Source organism: Rhinolophus sinicus, linkage group LG15, assembly GCF_036562045.2.
Source record: "Rhinolophus sinicus isolate RSC01 linkage group LG15, ASM3656204v1, whole genome shotgun sequence".
NCBI classification, from domain to species: domain Eukaryota; kingdom Metazoa; phylum Chordata; class Mammalia; order Chiroptera; family Rhinolophidae; genus Rhinolophus; species Rhinolophus sinicus.
Genome location: NC_133764.1, coordinates 40214618 through 40232605, shown reverse-complemented (window position 1 = coordinate 40232605; position 17988 = coordinate 40214618). Strand labels below are relative to the sequence as shown.

Sequence of the window (17988 nt, the reverse complement as noted above, 5' to 3'; positions counted from 1 at the left end):
GGCCCAGCAGGAGTTTGTAACAAAGAGAAGACCCAGTGCCCAGCCCTGTGCCCCCCCCCCAAATCTGAGGCAGGAATGTACGGGGCCGAGCAAGGAGGCACCTGGGCAGAGCCAGCCCTGAACTTCTATCTCAGTGCTCCTGACGTGACTACAGGGCAAGCAAGTGGCTTTGCTGAGCCTCTGCCACCTGGACCCCACCTGCCCCAGAGGCAGGGGGTGGCAGGGGACTCAGCCCTGGGCCGAGCCCTCGCCCAGATTCACACACTGGGCTCTGAGCAGGTGTTGTGTGCGGAAAAGGCTCTGCTGCCAGAGGGGGGTGCTCTGTAAGGGGCAGCCCAGGTGGCACCCCATACACAGCCTTGGGGATCTAGAGACCACAAGATGTGCCATGACCCTCCAGCCACCTGGTCCAGTAGCCAGGCCCAAGGCCAGCTCCCCACTGCCCAGCGGGACCTAGACCCCGGCAGGGCTGCCCAGGGGCTGCCCTGGACTTGCAGGGGCCCCAGAAGGTCGGGAGAATGCCCAGGTAAGCCAAGGGCTCCTGCTGACCGCACTGGGACAGGCAGCTGGCATGGGAACCATGGGAGGAAGCACGGCCCAGACCAGACGGTACAAACATCCCTGACACCCAAGCCACAGCCTGAGCCCCGCGCTCTGTCCAGAGACTGAAACTCTAACCGGGCTCACTCATTAGACAAACAGTTACTGAGTGTCTGCACTGTGCAGGGTCACCCACGCTCACCCCGACCCCCTGGAGCGCAAGGATGCCACGAGCCGCCCCAGCACCCCTGCCTCCAACAATGGCCTCAGGTCTGTGGTTCACACTGGCCACGTGGCTGTTTGGGTGCCAACTCCCGGGCCTATTGGTGGCACCGCTCAGAGCAGACATGGTAAGATGACGCTGCGTCACCCTGGACAGCACTGTCTGGCCAGCGGGGAGCAGGTCCACATTTGCCTGGGGGGCCTCCACTGAGCAGGGGTCAGGCTTCCAGAGGGGACGGGCCACAGCAGTGCTGCCAATGAGGAAGTGATGACGGGATTCTGGAGAGAGGAGGGGCACCTAGCTGGACACCAGGGGACAGAGGCTGAGAGGGAGAAAGTGTTCCAATGGCTTGGCCAGGCCACATGCAAGGAGTCAAGGGTGTGGGGAAGGAGAGGGAAACTCCCCAGAGGCCTCCAGCCAGCCAGCAGCGAGAGGACACGGAGGGCCCAGGCTCACTTCAGCCCTTGCCCACTGCAGGGACAGCAGCCTGGAAGTCCCTGCAGGGTCCCTGTGCCAGGCCCCTCCCTTTTGGTTGGCATTCTAAGGGTTGTTTACCCATCGCCCACCCAAGGGCCCTTCCGAATTAATAATTTTGGATTTCTACTAGGTATTTATCAGCCAATCTGCAATGGGTTATGAAGGGTGCGAGTGGCCTCCTGTGCTCCCTTCCAATTTTTCTCGATTTTGTCTGTATCTACACACATTAAGGGCTCTTTAAGAGTCAGCCTAAAGATGCATTACAATTTAGGTTTAAATTTAATATTAATTTAAAATAAATTAAAAGCTTATTTGTAGGAGGCCCAAAGGGATGCAAAAAGTCTCAGAAAGGGGACTGGCTTCAGGCAAACTGCCCACTAGTGATCTGCTGTCTGGAGTGGCCATGGCACACTGCAGGCCGACCAGCCAGGACAGCTGCTCCACTGGGCAGACCCTGTGTGTCCTAGGGGACCTCGGAGTCCGGCTCCTTACCCTCCAACCTGTACAGGGCGAGGAGGGCCGTGTATACAGGCCAGGGACAAAGGGCTCTGCCATCAACCTCCTGTGAGGTGCCACTGAGGCCAGGAGGTGGGAGGGAGCCCCAGCCTTGCCATCCTCACTTCCACTCCACACCTGGGTTCTGGCGCCACCGCTTGCCACGGCCCATGGGGCGTGACGTGGAGGAGGCACCTGGGCCTGTGCTACTCTGAGTGCAAAGTGCCCTCCTGAGCACACACACAAAGGCCAAAGGCCACCGAGGTGCAGATGCAGGGACCTGAGAGCTGTGCTTGGAGAAGGGAGTGACAGGGTCTGGAGAGGCAGGGGCAGAGGGGGCAAGGCAGCTTGAGGGAAAGGGAGTGGAGGGTCTGCAAGGCAGAGACCCAGAGACCACGCTGAGCTCTGGGGACGGTGCTGAGGGCTTACCCTGTGGGGGCGGGAAGGACCTGAAGTCGGAGATGCCTGTGGAGGACACACAGCTCCAACTCATCACTGCCTGGGACCATCCTGCACCCTGCGGGGCGGCCAGCAGCCCACCTGTGCCTCCCAGCAGATCTGTGTGGGTCAGGTCAACAGACAGGCACCTGGGGATGGGGGGAGGGAGAGTGGGAAGGACAGCGCTGACCTCCAAGTAGGTCCCCTGGCGCCTGTGCTCAGTGCCTGTGCTCAGTCAGGACCGAGCCTCAGAGGACAGAGAACAGCCCCGCCCCATACACAAGTCACTGACCGCCCCCCCCTCCGATCTCCTCCCTGGGGGTGTCCCCAGCCCATCCATCCTCACTGAGCGTCACTCTCATCAGCCAGAACTGACTACAGGTCTGGACACCGGTGCTTGTCTGGGATCAGGGTTTGGAGGTGCAGAAAAGCGGAAGCAAGGAGGAGGCTGGCTGGAGGGTCCTGCTCAGGCCCTGCAGGGAAAGGGCTGGGGGGCTGAGGACCAGGAGGGGTCACCCCCACAGATGGGCAGGGAGAGGAGGAACCACAGGTACACTCACAGCTCAGAGCTTGGCCCCCAGTGTCTTCACACTCACACAGATTCAAGATGAAAGGGACGCTGGCTCACAAAAGCATTCCTTCTGAAAGAATGGGCACCTGGCTGGCGCGTTTCAGTGTTTGTTGCAGGCAGTTCCCCACCCCACTCCCCAGGATGCAGCAGCAGGGTCCCAAGTGTGAGGAGCCCAAGGGGGACCCAGGAGCTTCCCATCCCCAGCAGAGCGCAGTGGGCACCTCCAGCCACAAGTTACCTGCTGGAGCCCCGATGGTGACCTCCCTCTGATGCTGAGGCTCCCTGCGATTCCCAGAGCCTCAGAGCAGGGCTGGTCCCCACACCCATCCCCATGACGTCAAACCGGTAAGAAGCCCCAGACACCCCTGGGAGCCCCCACTCCACACCTATGGCCCCCTGAAACGAAGGCCCACACAGGCAGAGGGTGAGAGAGAAGGCCGGGGTGCAGCTGGACCCGTGCTCGCTTCTGAACTCTGTGGTCAGGCTAAGGCCTCAAGACCACAGGACTCAAGACATTCAGCATAGAGAGGGGGCCAAGGGACTGTGATCCATGAAGGGGGGCCCACGCAGGTCCCCCACATGCCTCTCTGCCTATCCCCAGGGAAGCAGCACCTCGTGAGGCCCAGCTCTCTCCTCACCAGGTCTCTGGGCACATCCTGGGCAGGGGTACGTACAGCTGTGTGCTGTCAGCCAGCTCTTGGGGCTCCCAGGACAGGAATACTGGTGGCACCTCCAGGGGGAGGGCACCACCTCCAAGACTGCACCGGGGTCCCACTCACCCTTCTAGCAAGGCCCACTAGACAGCAGGGAGACCAAGACACAGAGAGGGGCGCGGCCTGCCCAGTCCCAGAGCTCCTAAGGGGCAGAGCAGGGGCTCTGTGCCGGAGTCCCCTTGCTGGCTCACCTGCCTGCCCCCTTGAGATGGAGAGGCCCCAGAGGGCAAGGGGTAGGACCCCCCAGCCGTGTCTTCTCCCCGCTCTAGCCTCTCCTGTGCCCTCATTTTCCTCTCATCAGTTGCCTTCCTCCCAGCCTTTGCCTCCACTGCCAGGCAGCCACCCACACAGCCACCACGGGGGGGGACTCTCCCCCACCAGCCCTGCTCACCAGCCAGAGCCCTACAATCCAGATGGAGCTGCTGGCTGCTCCCCCAATCACAGTTGCCCCACCACACACCAAACCTCATCATGACGGTCAGAGAGCCACCTCCAGGCCAGGCAAGAGACAGAGAGGAAGTGGCCCCACCTGGTGCCCAGTGGACCTCTCCCTGCTCCCCCCATGCCCCACTGCGGTGTGGCACTAACAGGGAGGGGACGCTCACTTGGCCTATCTGTTTAGCTCTGACGCCTTTTAAAAATGTAGTGCACGCAGCCTGGGAGCCTCCGCAGGTGACATAAGATGCTTTTGGAAGGAGAGGAGATGCTGATCTGGCCTCTGGGAAGCGGCCATGAAGGCTGGGGACATGTGGAGGGCACTGCCAGCATCGATGTCCAAATGTCCGCATGTCTTGATCAGGTAGGAGGGCAGGGCACCTGCAGTCTTAGCAGAGACCAGGGCCATCGGACCCTGATGTGTCTCCCGCCCTTCTCTGCCTAACTTGTTTTCCCAGAGCCCGTCACCTACCTTCATGTCCACAGGGACATGTGTGTCACCCAAGCATGGATGGGCACACTCCCCCCTGTGGCCCCAGCATGGACGGGTGGTGGGGAGGCCAGCGACAGCCAGCCCAGCTCTGGGGGGTACGAAGGGAGCAAGGACACAGACAGCCCAGACGCAGGACCCTGGGGAAGGTGGCCCAGTGTTGGGAAGTGTACCAGGCCCACAAGCGCTGGTCAGGGCAGCTGATGGGGGCTGCTGAGGCCTGGTGGGACAGACCGCCCAGGGTGCCCAGGGCCGAGAGGTCACAGAGCACGCGGGACACAGCGGGGCTGGGGGCCCAGGAAGGCCCTCGTGGGAAGGAGGGAGAGGTCGAGTGTGAGCAGGGCTGGGGAGGGGGGGCCTTTGCAGCTGTTGCTCTTCGCCATGGCTGCACTGAAAGGATGTGAGACCAGGACCCTTGGGGACCAAATGGGGATGGGAACCTCGGCTGGGGCTTAGCTGGGGCTTGGGCACTGGCAGCTGTGGAAGCTGCCCACAGGGAGAGCCAGAGCCAGCGGGTGGCTCCTGGAGGGGCCGGGAAGAGGAGAAGTGTTTGGGAAGCTTCTGGGTCAGTGGAGTGAAACGGTGGTGGGTGGGAGCTGAGCTAAGGGCTGGGGGGGGCGGTTGGGGGCTGACCTGCAGGTAGGGGTGGGGTGGGAAAGTGACACCTCCTGGAGCATAGGCTCTGCTGGAGGAATTCCACATGGGGCAGGTGGCAGGAGCCTGCAGCAGTGCCAAGAAAAGGCAGCCCGAGTTCCTCGGAGCCAGAGGAAGGGGCCCGGCATTGGGAAGGGGGGAGTTGAAACAAGGGTGGACAGCTCACCAGTGCCAAGCCCAGCAGACGCCCCCCCACCTGTGTGCCACAGGGGTCACTGGGGGCCCTGACCTTCACCCCAGGAGGTGGCCAGAAGCTGAGAGATGGAGCAGGTGGCGGGAAGTGGAGACAGACCGGATCGGAGGGCTGGCAGGCTGGCTCCCCCAGGGGCCACCGCAACTTGATTCCTTGAAGGACAGTTGTGAGTGAGCATGAGTGAGCATGTGTGCGTGTGTGTGCGTGTGCGTGTGTGTGTGTGAGATCACAGGCGAGCAGGGTATGATGTGTGTCTGTGCATTGTGGGCATGTGTGAGCTCTCCCAGTTAATGTACTGGCTGGCTGGTGGGGACGGCGTGGTCTGCAGTCTGCAGGGTGGGCCTCTGCCTCTGCCCACGAAAGGGCCATGAGCTGGACCAGGTGGCAGTGCCTATCCGTGTCTAAGAGGGAACCTGACACATGGTGCTGGATGAGACGCTGGGTGGACATCTGCCCAGGGGTGCAGCCCCTTCCCCACCCCAAAACTGTCCCCACCTGGGCTCTGCCTGTCCCCAATCTGCGTTCTTCTCACCCTGTCCAGGTGTGCTCCCAGCTGCCCGGCCTGGCTCTGTGATGGAGGCCGTGATGCCTCCCCCGGAGCCACCTGTGCAGGTCCCAGGAAAGACAGACCGGAAGGGTGGTTCCCTTCTTATTTCACATAGCAAACGACTCGCTCTTTCTTGAGGGGGATGCCCCAAGACTGCCCTTTGGGGACCAAGCCTGCTGCTCAGGGGCCTCTATGGGCCTCCTTCTACCCCTCTAACCTCCCCCACCCCTCTTCCCCCCATTTCTGGACATTCTCAGTGGAAAACCAAGTTCCTACACCCAGGAGGGAAAGGGCTGCCTCACCTTTCCTTTCAGCTCCAGCCACACAGTGGTCCCCCCACCCAGCCTCAAAAGTCTTTGCATCTGAAGACACTGGACTCTTTGTTGGGGGGGCTTTGGGGGGAAGAGGGGGCAGGGAACCCAACCCACCTGTTTCTTCCCTCCCCCCCCCCCCCACCAGGGTCAGGATGAAAACAAAACAGAAGCCCCGCTTCCTGGCTGATCCCATCTGGAACCTAATCGTCTGGACAGCTGCAGCAGCACAGACGCCGCCTGGCTGGCTCCCAGCCGGGCGCTGGACACCTCCCTGTAGGCCCTCGGCTTCAGCGGACCCAGCACCAACCTCACAGGCACCCCCAGCACCTCTGAGCCCATGCCCAGTCCCCACCTGTCCCCGGCCTCGGCCTCGGCGGCTGCTGCTCACAGGGCCATGGGAGGTAGTAATATTATATAACAAACAGGGCGGCCCACTGACAAATAGGCCTGCGTGATCTAAACGGTATATTATCCCATAAAACCGTCAGCGGGCAGAGCCGAGGCGGCCCCAAGCCCACGGGCTTCCGAGGCCCGGACCTTCCACTGCGCAGCCCAGGCTGCGGGGTATTTTGTTTGCTTGTAATGCTGCATCTTTGGTGGGGCAAGCAGCCCCAGAGGTCAATGGGGACCAGGCTACCCCAGGAGCCAGTCCTTGGCGGGCGAGGAGGTGGGAACCAGGCAGAGCAAGTCACCCATTTGCCAAACACACAGGGAACGTGCTTTGCATCCAGAAGCCCTGAAGTCACAACATGTGGCTAAAGTAATGTGACCCACTGCCAAACGAAGGCCTTCCAGGACAGCCGTCTTCAAGGGCAGCCCAGGGAAAGCTGCGGGGAGCGGCAGCATGAGACCCTTTTCTGGATATGTGATGGGGAGCCCAGCCTCGGGCAGCGCCTCTGTCCTGGGAGGGGTGATTTCTTTTAGGAAACAGCCAGAAGTCGGTCAGGATGGATGCTGGTCAATAGGGTATCAATAAGAAAGGGATTTACTGCTGTCTGAGGACGTGAGGCTGGGGTCACCCCAAAGGTTGTTCAGGATTTTCTCGTGGGACTCTCTAGGCAGAGACCAGCCCCAATGCCACCCAGAGTCCCCATGTACCCTTCCTTCATGTGCGCCCCTCATGGGCATGACCAGGCCCCTCTGAGAAGGCTCTGTGCAATGGGCTGATATCAGGAGGTCTGCTGGGAATTCCTCAGGGACTCTGGCCACTCCAATCAAGGCAACTGCTGGGGGGGAGGGGAGAGCGGAGGGGCAGCTCCTCCCATCTGTTGGGGCCTATATTCAGATATTTATGGTAGGAAGGAAGCCAGGAGGGCGCCCCCCCACAGCCCTCTTCCAGGAGGAAGGGCAAAAGGGCGCTGGGGGTGGCCACCAAGGCCCCTTCCGCCTTCCCGCCTTCCCGGAAAGCACTCATTCCCAGTGGTGCTGGCTGACCTCCATCTGTGCTTGGGAATTCCCAGCTCAGGGCCGGTCCCAGGCTCAGACCCTGCAGCTAGACCAGGGGCATCCTGGGAAGTGTAGTCCTTTGGGAGTTAGGAGGGCCTGCCAGGATTTCCCGGGGTGTTTCGTGCAGGAGCCACCAAGGGGGTTACCCTGACCCTAATCCTAGGGTGGAAGTTCAAGATTCCTGGGAAATAGCTAAACTTAGACATCTGCTGTCTGAAAATACACCAGCCAATGCTGCCATTCCAGCTCACATCATACCCACAGTGGTTTTTCTGAGCAAGACGTATGGTGCTCTTATTTTGGTGGGGAGACCTGGGAACTCCCCAGAATGGAAATACCCCAGCCAAAGTACCCCTCACTCCTGTCCTTCTCTGGCCACTGCCCCTAGACACCAGGAGAGAGAAGCGCCTGCCCAGGGACAGGGGAGCGCGACCTGCAGGCTCCAGGAGAGGCTGCAGTGCATTGTGCTCCCGCACGTTATTTATGCTCACAGCCTGCTCTGATGACATATGTAAGTTGACAGCGAACATCCTATCAACTTGCTGGAGTGTATCTTGATTGTTAAAACACACTCTTAAAGGTGCACAATCATTTATCAAATTAAAATAGCCGCGCCCTGCCTGTCCCTTTTCTGCCTTCCTGCCCTCCCCACAGCAGCCTCCCTCCTCTGCTTCCTGGGCATCCTGCCCTAGCATCCAGGCCCTGGTGCTGGGGGGCACTGCCCCTGCTTCTAGGGACCCTCAGCTCAGGCACTGCCTTCCCACTCCGCCCCAGGCCAGGGCAAGCCCACTAATCACCACAAAGTGACAAACGCCAGAAGCCCCACCAATTAAATTTAAACTCATGCAAAGCTCAGTGGCTAGTAAATTATTATTTTTATTAGCTTGAACCAAGTTCCCGTAAGAGAGAAAGTCAACTTGCTCCCATGAATGGCTCTTGTATAATTTATTTAACTCTGTGCTCTTTGCCAAAGCCTGGAATATTTTTAGCTCGTTCTGTTGTTGGATTTGGCTTTTTTATGTGTGTTTCTGAGGGGTATTTTTAGCCTCATCCATGTTATGCTAACAGCCTCCTATGCGCTCTGTCCTGTCTGTGCGGGCTGTTGAACCCAGTCTCGCAGCAGAGTTGGGAGATTTCTGAGAATCACCGGGGAGAGCATATGGGGGTGCAGTGTTTTCCAGGGGAGGGGTGCTCCCTGCCTTGCTCACTAATTTGACTCTTATTCACGTTAACTGGATATTCCTATAGGAATACCCTTAAAGGAATAATCAGACATGAGGGCAGCACAAGCCCCGCTGAGAAAAAAAACCTACATTCCCAAAATGGCTTTGGTGGGGCGGGCATGTTGGCCACAGCCTGGCGGGTCCAACAGCCAGGAGCTGGATTCCTGGGCTGGGGCAGCTGGCAGGGGCTTTGATGTCTGGTTCCGTCACTTGCAGAGCAGGATGGGTAGAGGCTGCGGAAAGGAACTCTTCTCACACCTACTTAATGTTGGTAACTGTTGCAGAAACACTCCATCGTGTCATTGAGTTAATGAGGTATTTACGAAAATGTATTTTTTTCTTTACAAAAAAATACATGGGCGGGAGGGGGAACCTTTGATGGGGTCTTTTCACACTAGGAAATTATCTTTTTTCCTCCACTGCATTTTTCTTTTTTTTTTTTTCTTTTTGAGATTGGGAATCAGAAGCACTTCAAGCAGGAAGTCTGCAGTTCTCCCCCCACAGGTGACCTGCTGTCATTTACTCCCAACACCCCCAGGCCCAGGCACCTGGCTTCCAGGCAAGGCCATTACCTCCCAAGGGAAACAGGAGAAGGGGCCAAGAGGAGAACCCAACCCACAGCCAGATTGCTGAAACCCAGACTAAAATCGGCACCTCACCTTCTTGGTGCCTTCCTCAGGCGGAGACCCAGTGATTCTTGAAGGCTCGCCCCTCAGGGGACAGACAGAGAAGGATGGAGGACAGGAGCTGACCACCAGAAGAGGGGCGGGGCTCCCCCCAGCCAGGCTGCCTCCTTATTAAACACGCTCCAGGAGAGGCGTGATCCCCAATTGCTCTAGGCAGTAGTGCTGATGAAAAACCTTGGGCTGGTACGTTGTTGATTTTCCCTTTTTTCCCCCTAGATTTCACAGCTTTGCCTCCGGACCATCTGTATTAGAGACAAAATCTAACACTGCACTAAAAATAATGACTCCAAACATTTTATTTGCACCTTTTGGTGACAAGGTTACTGGAACAGAACTTTACCATAAAACCCTACAGCCCGATGACAAAGCTGTGGGCACTTTCATTTTTAGAGAAACAACAGAAGAAGCCCTGCAGCCCAACGTCCCATCAGGGTCCCTCCAGCTGACATTTTGAAAGCACTGGGTGGGGATGAGGGAAAGCAGCACAGGCGGCAGGCAGGGAGGGAAACCCTTGGCCCAGCCCGGGTGGCCGTGCCAGGGACGAGCAGTCCTGGAAGCCAGGGACTCGTCTCCCATGCTTGGGTCGCACTCTTTGCTAGAGGCGGGCCAATGGGAAGGAGCTCAGAGCAATCTTCCTTGCCGGGAGGAGCCCGTGGAGGGAGGGGCAGGGCCTGGCAGCTGCTGCAGCCTGGCCTGCAGACCCAAGGCCATCCTTAGAAATGGGAAGAGTCCCCCAAAACTAGCCATCTGCAAATCCACACATGAGATGAATAAACAAATTTTAATTTAATTACACTTTTTTTGTTTCTAAACTAGACCATATATACAGACCAAAAGAAAGTGATTGGCGGTGTAATTCCTTATTTAAAAATTGATGTAGCTAAATTTTAAAAACTGGCTTTCAGCAATTTCGATAGGCTCTTTCAGTGGCAGATGTTTCTAGATGGACGCCTGCTCGGCCAGTCTTCCTGTCACAAATGGGTTGACCGGCTCCAAGCACAATGGGTCTCTCGGGTGCGCCAGGGGGTGGAAAACCGCTTCCAGAAGCAGGGGGCATGTGGTCTTCCAGGCCCACTCTGGGGGTGCCCTGGGGACCTGCAGCGCCCTCTAAAGTACCCTGCATGTAGGAAAGGCGGAAGGGTCTGGGTCAAGGACACAGACCAGCACCCACCCAGTTTCTCCAAACCTTCCTTGGCCTGCGCTCCAAGAACCACGTGGTCAAACTTGGAATGAGCAAGACAATGGTTCGGGCCACTCAACATGTTCCCGCCTGACTTGGTGGTGCCTAAATGTGGACACAGTGGTGAAAGGGGAAATGGCAGCTGACCCGGACCAGGCCAGGCTGTGGGGGCTGGTGAATAGGGATGGGAATCAGGCCTGGCCTTGCCGCCCGAGGGTGAGGGCCCCAGTTTGCCTCTGCAGGACAGGGAAAGTCTCAGTGTCCAGGGCCTTCCAAGCTGGAGGGCAGGGCCTCGGTGTAGGGGGCAGCCAATCCCCCCCACCCCCACCTGCAGGCTCAGCCTTCCCACCCTCAAGGGCCATGGGCCTCCAACAGGAGAAGGGGCTGATAGGGAAGCTGTGGCACTGTCCTGCGGCCCCCATGAGCCCCCAGTGTGGGTTGAGCTAGGTGGGCAGCATGTCCACCCAGGGGTAGGAGGGACAGGTATTTTTAAATCACTAGTGGCCCAGGTAAGTACTTTTTCGAGTTATAAATCTAGAGAGGAGAAAAAAGAAAGGGAGAGAAAGGAGGAAGAGCAAGAGAGAAAAAAGGACAGCCCTGCAAATGGCTCACCCTGGGACAGGGAAAGCGGAGGTGGCCCCAGCTGATTCCAGGAGAGCCCTGGGATGGCCCATTCACTCCCTGCTGCGTCTAACTTTTTGAATCTGCTCATGTTGTAAATGCTAAAAGGCCACTAGTAATTAAGCAATTTCGTGTGTTTTTTTCTCTTTAAGAAATTTACGTTTCTCTTTCTGACTGCCCTCCCTTCTGACATTTCCCCTTCTAGCCCAACTCTGCCATCCGTTTTAATCCACACACTAATTGTAATCCCATTAAAGCAGATATAATTTTATTAGTATTCACAGTTCATCAAGCTAGCAATAATAACTGTTACTGCCAAATCAACAACAACAAAAAAGAGGCAAACATTTCTGATGTTTAGAACAAACTGTAAACAAAGGCAAGCAAACCTTCCAGGGTGACCATCGGGTCCCCATAGGTTTCCTGCAAAGTCAGTGGGGCTGGCCAGTGACCTCCAGGGTCACTGCGAGGTAGCTACCCCTTAGCCACCCTGCGCCTGGCCCTGCTTCTCCTCTGATCTAGCTCCACCATAGTATAAAAGCCACCCCAGAGAGGGGCTGCTCTGGCGGCCCGGGTAGGCTCTGCCAAGGACCGACCCGCTGGGGAGGGTATCAGAAGGATAGAAGCCAGGGGCGGCCAGCTCTCTCCTCTTGGAGCAAATTCGTTCTTCACTCGCCTGCACCGAATTTCTGCGGCAGCCCGCGCCGCCCCCAGCCGAGCCGCAGACGCTGCGCTCCCCCTGGGTCGCGCTCTAGCCACGCAGTGTCCGGCTTTAGCAGGATACCAGAAGCACTTGTTAAAGCAAAACCATCCCCTGCAAACCCATTCTCGCCCTGACACTTGAAGGCTTTATATAGAAACAGGATTTGCTCGTCTGACACCAACAGTCCTTATTAACGCTCACGGTGCGCACACCGCCCTAATCTGTGAGGCCTCGGTGCGCCCCACGCGCCCCACCCCCAGTCACAACAGCCGTTTTGTTCACGCAGAAAGTGCCTCGTTGTCCCAGCCCCGGAATGTCTTAAGGATGTCCACACAGAAATAAAATGAGGTTTCCGCGGCATTTGGTTCTTCTGCAGGAAGGGGTAGGGGAGGTGGCTGGGGGTAAAGGCTTCACTTTTAGCCAGCTTTGGGCTGACCCTCCGAGACCCTGGGGACCCCGGGAAGCGCCGCTCTAAACCGCGATGATCCGGCTCTGGGCCGGAGTTGGGAGCCGCTTCGCGCTCGGGCTGCCAGCGGTGCCGGAGCAGGGAAATGAAATCGAAGGCTTCTCTGCAAAAGCTCGGAGAGGAGGCACGGGCGCGCATTCAAACCCCGACTGTCCCCACCTGGTGCAGGGCCCCCTCTCCCACGCCCGCCCCAGCCGGCACTGACCTGTGTGTGAAGCCATGGGCAGCGGCGACGGGAAGTACTTTCCGGGCTGGAAGTGCGCCGGGGGCTGTGCGGCGTGCCCAGCCGGAGCGAGGCGAGCGGCTGCGGCGCTGCGGTGGCCCAGGCTCCCGCGCTCCGACAGCAGATGTGGCGGCGGCGCAAAGTCGCGGCCATCCATGCCGGGCCCCGGCCCCGGCCCCGGCCCGCCGCCGCCTCTCCGGAGCAGCGCGGCCGGGGCCCAGGGGCGGCTCGGGGCGCGGGTGGCGCGCGGGCGGCGCAGAGACCGCGGCGTCTAGGTCACCGGCTGCGGCCGCGGGTCTGGTCAGCACACCGGCGGACTGGGCTCCTCGGCGGGCGGCCTCGCGCCAAGCCGGCGGCCGCCGTGCAGGTCCATAGTCTGCGGAGGCAAGCAGAGGAAACTCGGTGACTCGTGGGCTCGGTTTGCCCGAGGGTCCCTGCCCCGCCCGTCCCCCGTCCCCCACCCCCCACCCCCGGTGGCCAGATCGGAGCGCTCAGCGCGTCTCCCTGCTGCAGGCGCGCGCGCCGGGCCACTAGGTACCCGCGCACACGCACCGTCCTGGCCACGCTCGGGCCGGAGGAGTCTGGGGGAACCCAGTGCACCGCTCGCAGCTTCTCTTTCCCGTCCCCGCTGGTCCCTGTGGCGAGGGCGCAGCGGCGAAAGGCTGCTGGCTCCGCGGGGTGATAAAAACCCAAATCTGCGAAGCCATCGCGCGCGCTCGTGCGCGCGCGTGCGCGTACACACACACACACACACACACACACTCTCACACTCACTCACACGCACACCCTCCCCCCTCCCCCACTGCCCAAAGGTGTCTCAGAGGAAAAGGCCTGGGGTCCACGCTCGCTTTTTTCCTCTCCCCTCCCCAAATGCGAGGTCCAGCTTTTACTGCATTCCGCTTAACCGAATAACCATGCTAATTAAGCGAGTAATTTTATTGATTGTAACTCAAGAGTTCTTTTTATAACCTTTCTTTTCTTCCCTCTCCCATCCCCCCATGCGTCTTTCTTTCGGTCCATTCTTTTGAACTCACCGCCCGCCCCCCCCCGCCCCCGCCTCAATGGGACCAGGCCCCCAGCCCGCAGCACTAAGCCGGGACCCCAGTCCAGCTCCCCCGAGCCCCTGGCGTCTGCATCGGCTGCCAGTGTCACCTGGGCCACCACGCTGCAGAGCCCGGCCTGCTGTCTCCGAGCCTGGAGCTTCCTGGCCAGGTTGGAACAATCACCCCGCCCCCAATCAAATTCGCCCAGGATCATCCCCTGCAGATCGGAGGGAGGAGAGAGTGCTTTGAGAGTCAGAAATTGGTCTCTCTCAACGCCCGAAATCCGCAACGGGGCTTCTCCCTTCAGCTCCTGCCCCGGGTCGCCAAGCCGGGGTCAGATTCCGCGCGGCACAGCAGCCGGGAGATTCCCGGTCTGTGGAGCCCGGCTCGACCCTCAAAGAGTCGGTTGGGTCCAGTGCAACCTTCGCCCCAGCTCGGGTCCCAACAGACCCTGGGCTTCTGTTGTTCACCTCCACCTCCCCGCAGGGCCTCATAAAAATGACCCCACCTCCCTTCTCTTCCACTCCCTCCAACGCGGAGAGTCCACTCCGAGGCTAAACTGGGGACAATTTCAGACGCTGAGAGCGGGGCAAACTACACGACTGTACGCCCGCGTGGACCTCTTTCATTTTGTATATTTCTCTTCATTTTCCTAAATCTACATTGTTTTAATATTTGATATCACCTCCAACAAAAGGGAGATGGAAAGGCCTAATAAGTCTTAACTTTACAGAAAATCTTGATTTTTTTTGCCGTCCCACCGTGACAACAAAGCGATTAAGATGTTTTCCATTTCGTGAATACCATTTTAAATTGCTATATTTAATACTACGGGTTTTACAACGTTTTATTTGCGGACTATTTTGTGTTTGATTTAACCTATAACCGAAAATATAATGTATTAAGAGAATACATATTTGCTCTGCTGATAAGCTTTTTTAATATTTATTCGGAGGGCTTTTGCATTGTAACTAAATGGGCCCCACACAAAGACTTCTCTTTGTCTCTCAACTTCATACAAAGGGATTTGGGGCTCCCTCCTCTCTAGGGATCGCCAGCTCTCTCCCCGGGTCTAACAAATAACTCGGCTAGCTGGCGTCCGGGCCTGCACTGTGCACGCCGGGCCGCCGGGGCCGCAGCTAGGCGGGAGCCTGGGGGCGCGGGGCGGGACAAAGGAAAAAAAGAAGGGGAGGGAGGTGGGGAACTTGCGGTTTCAAAGGCGCCGAGAGCCGGGGGCTGCGTGCGCGGGGGTCGTGTGCGCCACGTTTTTGTTTTGTGAGGTTTCTTGTTTCCAATAAGAAATTTAAAAACTATCCAGAAAGCGCAGCTGCTCGGATTCTCGGGACGCGGGCTCGGCTGCCGGCAGCGACTTTAATCTTCCACATCCTGCGGGCGGGTCGCGGGCTCCACTCGTCCTTCCTCGCCAGTCCGCTCGAGTTTTACGCAAACGGGGGGGATTACTGTCGCCCCTCTGTGCCGCTGTGATTCTTACTGGTTGGAGGGAGCTTTTCTTTGTGTTCTTCGCTCTCGGGGAGAGGCTGCGCTGCGCCTCGCGGTCCGCCAGCACGCCGCTCCCGAGGCCTGAGGAACCCGACCCGGGCAGGGAGCGGGGCAGGGACGGGCGGCCGCCGAGTCCAGGCGTCGCCACCCGCGGGTCTCAGGCTCGGAGCCCCACCCCCCATCCCAAGCTCCAGGAGAGGCCGCAGCAGAAGACTGAGCCGCAGTCCCGGATCGGGCAGGTCTAAGAGAGAAAATGGAGCGCAGGCGGCGGCGGACCGGAGGCCTGCGCCGCCGGAGAATCGCTGACAAGGGCATTTTGGAAAGAACCGAACCTCGGAACCTGGGCTGGCGGGCTCCCCGGGCTGGCGCGACGCGGTCCCTGGAGCCGCCCGTCCCCTCTTCGGGTGGCTCGCGTACTCCAGGATGTGGGAACCCTCACGTTTGCTTTGGTTTTAACTTATACACTTCAAAACCCTCTTCGCTTCGGCTGCCCGCTGAGGACGAGGATTCCCTCCCGTCCGCCTCTCGCGGCACCATCTACGCGCGCGCAGACGCCGTGGGGCCTGCAGGCTGGGCTGGGGCCAGGCGCATACCGTAGGCGGACTGCTAGCGCGCGGCGGAAGAACCCGCTCCCTGCGAAACGCCCGCCCCCCACCACCACCACTACTTCCAGAGAGAGGACCCAGGGCCGGGGACGCCGTCGGGCCCCCGCGCCCCGGGGCACACCGGCCGGCGGACCCCGCCTTGCGGGCCGTGGCCCGAGCTCCGTGCGCTGCCCCGAAAGCCCCCGGTGGAAACGCCCCGCTGCGCTGGCCTCGCTCGGCCCCCTCCTCCGTCCGCACCTCCCCCCGACACACACACTCTCAGAAAAATAATTCCGAAATCAATTCGGATCTGGAAAGCGAAACCCGAAAAAAGTCGCCATTACCCGTCCCGACCGGGCCTCTCGCCCCGCACCCAGCCGGCGCCGGAAACCTCTCTGGTCAGCGGCCGGGGCCGGTTCCCTGCGCCGCAGAGCGACCGGGCGGGGCCACCCCGACAGCTCCAGGGAGGGGAGCAGGGTAAGGGGGGACAAACAATCGGGGTTCGTTCATGGTGCCACCGGAACCAGCGCGCGTTGGTGGCGTCCAAGACCTCGCCGATTGTCATCCCGCGGCCGCCTGCGCGGCTCGCACCGGACGCAGCCTGACGCTCCCTGTCCTGTCGCGATTATTTATTTTTAATGCTGGGTATCGATAGAAACAACAAGCGCTCAGAGCAAAGCAAGGACGCATTACGGGGGGAATTTTAAACCGATCGATAAGATTTTTCAGACGGAAAAAAATCGCTGTTATATACAGTCCATCTTAAAAAAAAAAAAACACCTCGACATAACGGATTTTTAAAAGGGAAGATATATACTTCCTAACATCACAACCCTGATTTTCTCTTGCTTAAAAAAATGTAAATCCCCAAAGCGAAAATAAAAATAAAATAAAAATACAAAAACAAAAAATGAAAGCAATTTCAGTTACTTACTGGAGGCTGTTTCCTGGATACAATTGAATGCAATACAATTAAACCAGTAAATGTGACTTTGTTTTGTATTCCTATTGGTATTTCAATGTGCTGACTGTTGCACTGTAAATGCACCGCTTCCACAACAACGACTCTAGCGAGCCCATCCAGAGCGGCTCTCAAACCTGCAGCCCGGCGCGGCGAGCCACGGGCCCTGCATACTAATAAGCTCGTGCCACTCAGCCCCAAGCAGCCGGCGCGCTGATTGGTCGTTCGGCTCTCCGCGGCCGGGAGCTCGTGCCACTCATTCGGCGTAAACAGGCCTCCCAATAGGCTGGCGCCGGGCCAGGGAGCTGCCAATCAGGGAGCAGCAGGGCTACTACCGAACCCGATGGCGCCTAATTCAAGCCCCGCGACTGCGCAGCTTGTCTGCGCAGATCGTTGCTGCTGAATGGGAATGTAGTGGCGTAGGGAGGGAGCGAGAGCAGGGACGAGTAGGAGCGCGTGTCCGCACGGAGGGGGAGGCCTTTTTTCTTCTTCTTTTTTTTCCATCAGATCTTAACGTTTGGCTTCTGGTATACAGAGGCCAGAAGAAGAAACAGCAACACCCGTTAAAGCAGATGCTTTTTTTTATACCTGGGATCTGTGGCAGGTGGCTGAACCAGGGCACAGGTAGGCCCAAGCTCCAAGCACAGAGTCCTCCTTGGGTTGCCCGGCCCTTCCACCACTCTGAGGCCTCCACCTGCTCGGATCGAGCTCAGAAATGCTCACACGCCCGCGGTCTGGGGAACACGGGCTCTCGAGTCGCCTGCCTGGTCCATTCTTCCCCCTTCCCCGGGATCAGACCCCAGGGAGACGGTCCTGCGTCTTTGGCCATCTATCTTAAGACCCTCAGTTTTCCTCCCTCGGCTACTATTTGCAACAGAGCACCGATCAAAATGAAAATCGGGGATTTATGGCCAAGACAAAGATTGCCCTTTTTTCACCTGCAACTAGATTTTTAAAATATATTCACCTTGACATGCACAATAGGAAAATCGTGCATAGTATTTATCCATGCCGCCCTCCTGCAAATCCGCTAAATTCTCGCCCAAATTAAAAAGACCCACTGAATAATTATCTTCATCGTAATCATATGCAAGCCATTTTTTTAAATATTCTCCAAATAAATATTTCTTTTAGAATTTGGTTTCCCAACAAAATGCTATTTATTCTCAGGAGTCACGTCTGAATAGCGATAGATACATTATTTTTGCTCTTCTTTCTCCACGTGAACCTCTGCCTTCCCCTATGGGGTACAAAAAAAAAGA

At 58.2% G+C, this 17988-nt stretch overlaps 1 protein-coding gene across 6 annotated transcripts in view; it reads right to left on the bottom strand.

The window, feature by feature from the left end:
* The window catches only part of BAHCC1 (BAH domain and coiled-coil containing 1), a 61579-nt gene extending 44684 nt beyond the window's left edge, over positions 1-16895 (bottom strand). For 3 of the 6 annotated variants that reach the window (XR_012492299.1, XM_074320385.1, XM_074320390.1), the window contains exons 1-2: positions 16700-16895; positions 12621-13014 (exon numbers count right to left, since the gene is read on the bottom strand). Coding sequence is in view for 5 of the 6 variants with exons in the window: in XM_074320385.1 (XP_074176486.1) it covers positions 12621-12795 (175 nt within the window). In the remaining variant the exon portion in view is untranslated. Of the gene's footprint in view, positions 1-12620; positions 13015-13190; positions 13379-13790; positions 14454-16109; positions 16646-16699 lie in introns of those variants that run through there. The other 3 variants (XM_074320389.1, XM_074320387.1, XM_074320386.1) reach the window with 3 other exon arrangements.
* Positions 16896-17988: the final 1093 nt, after the last annotated feature.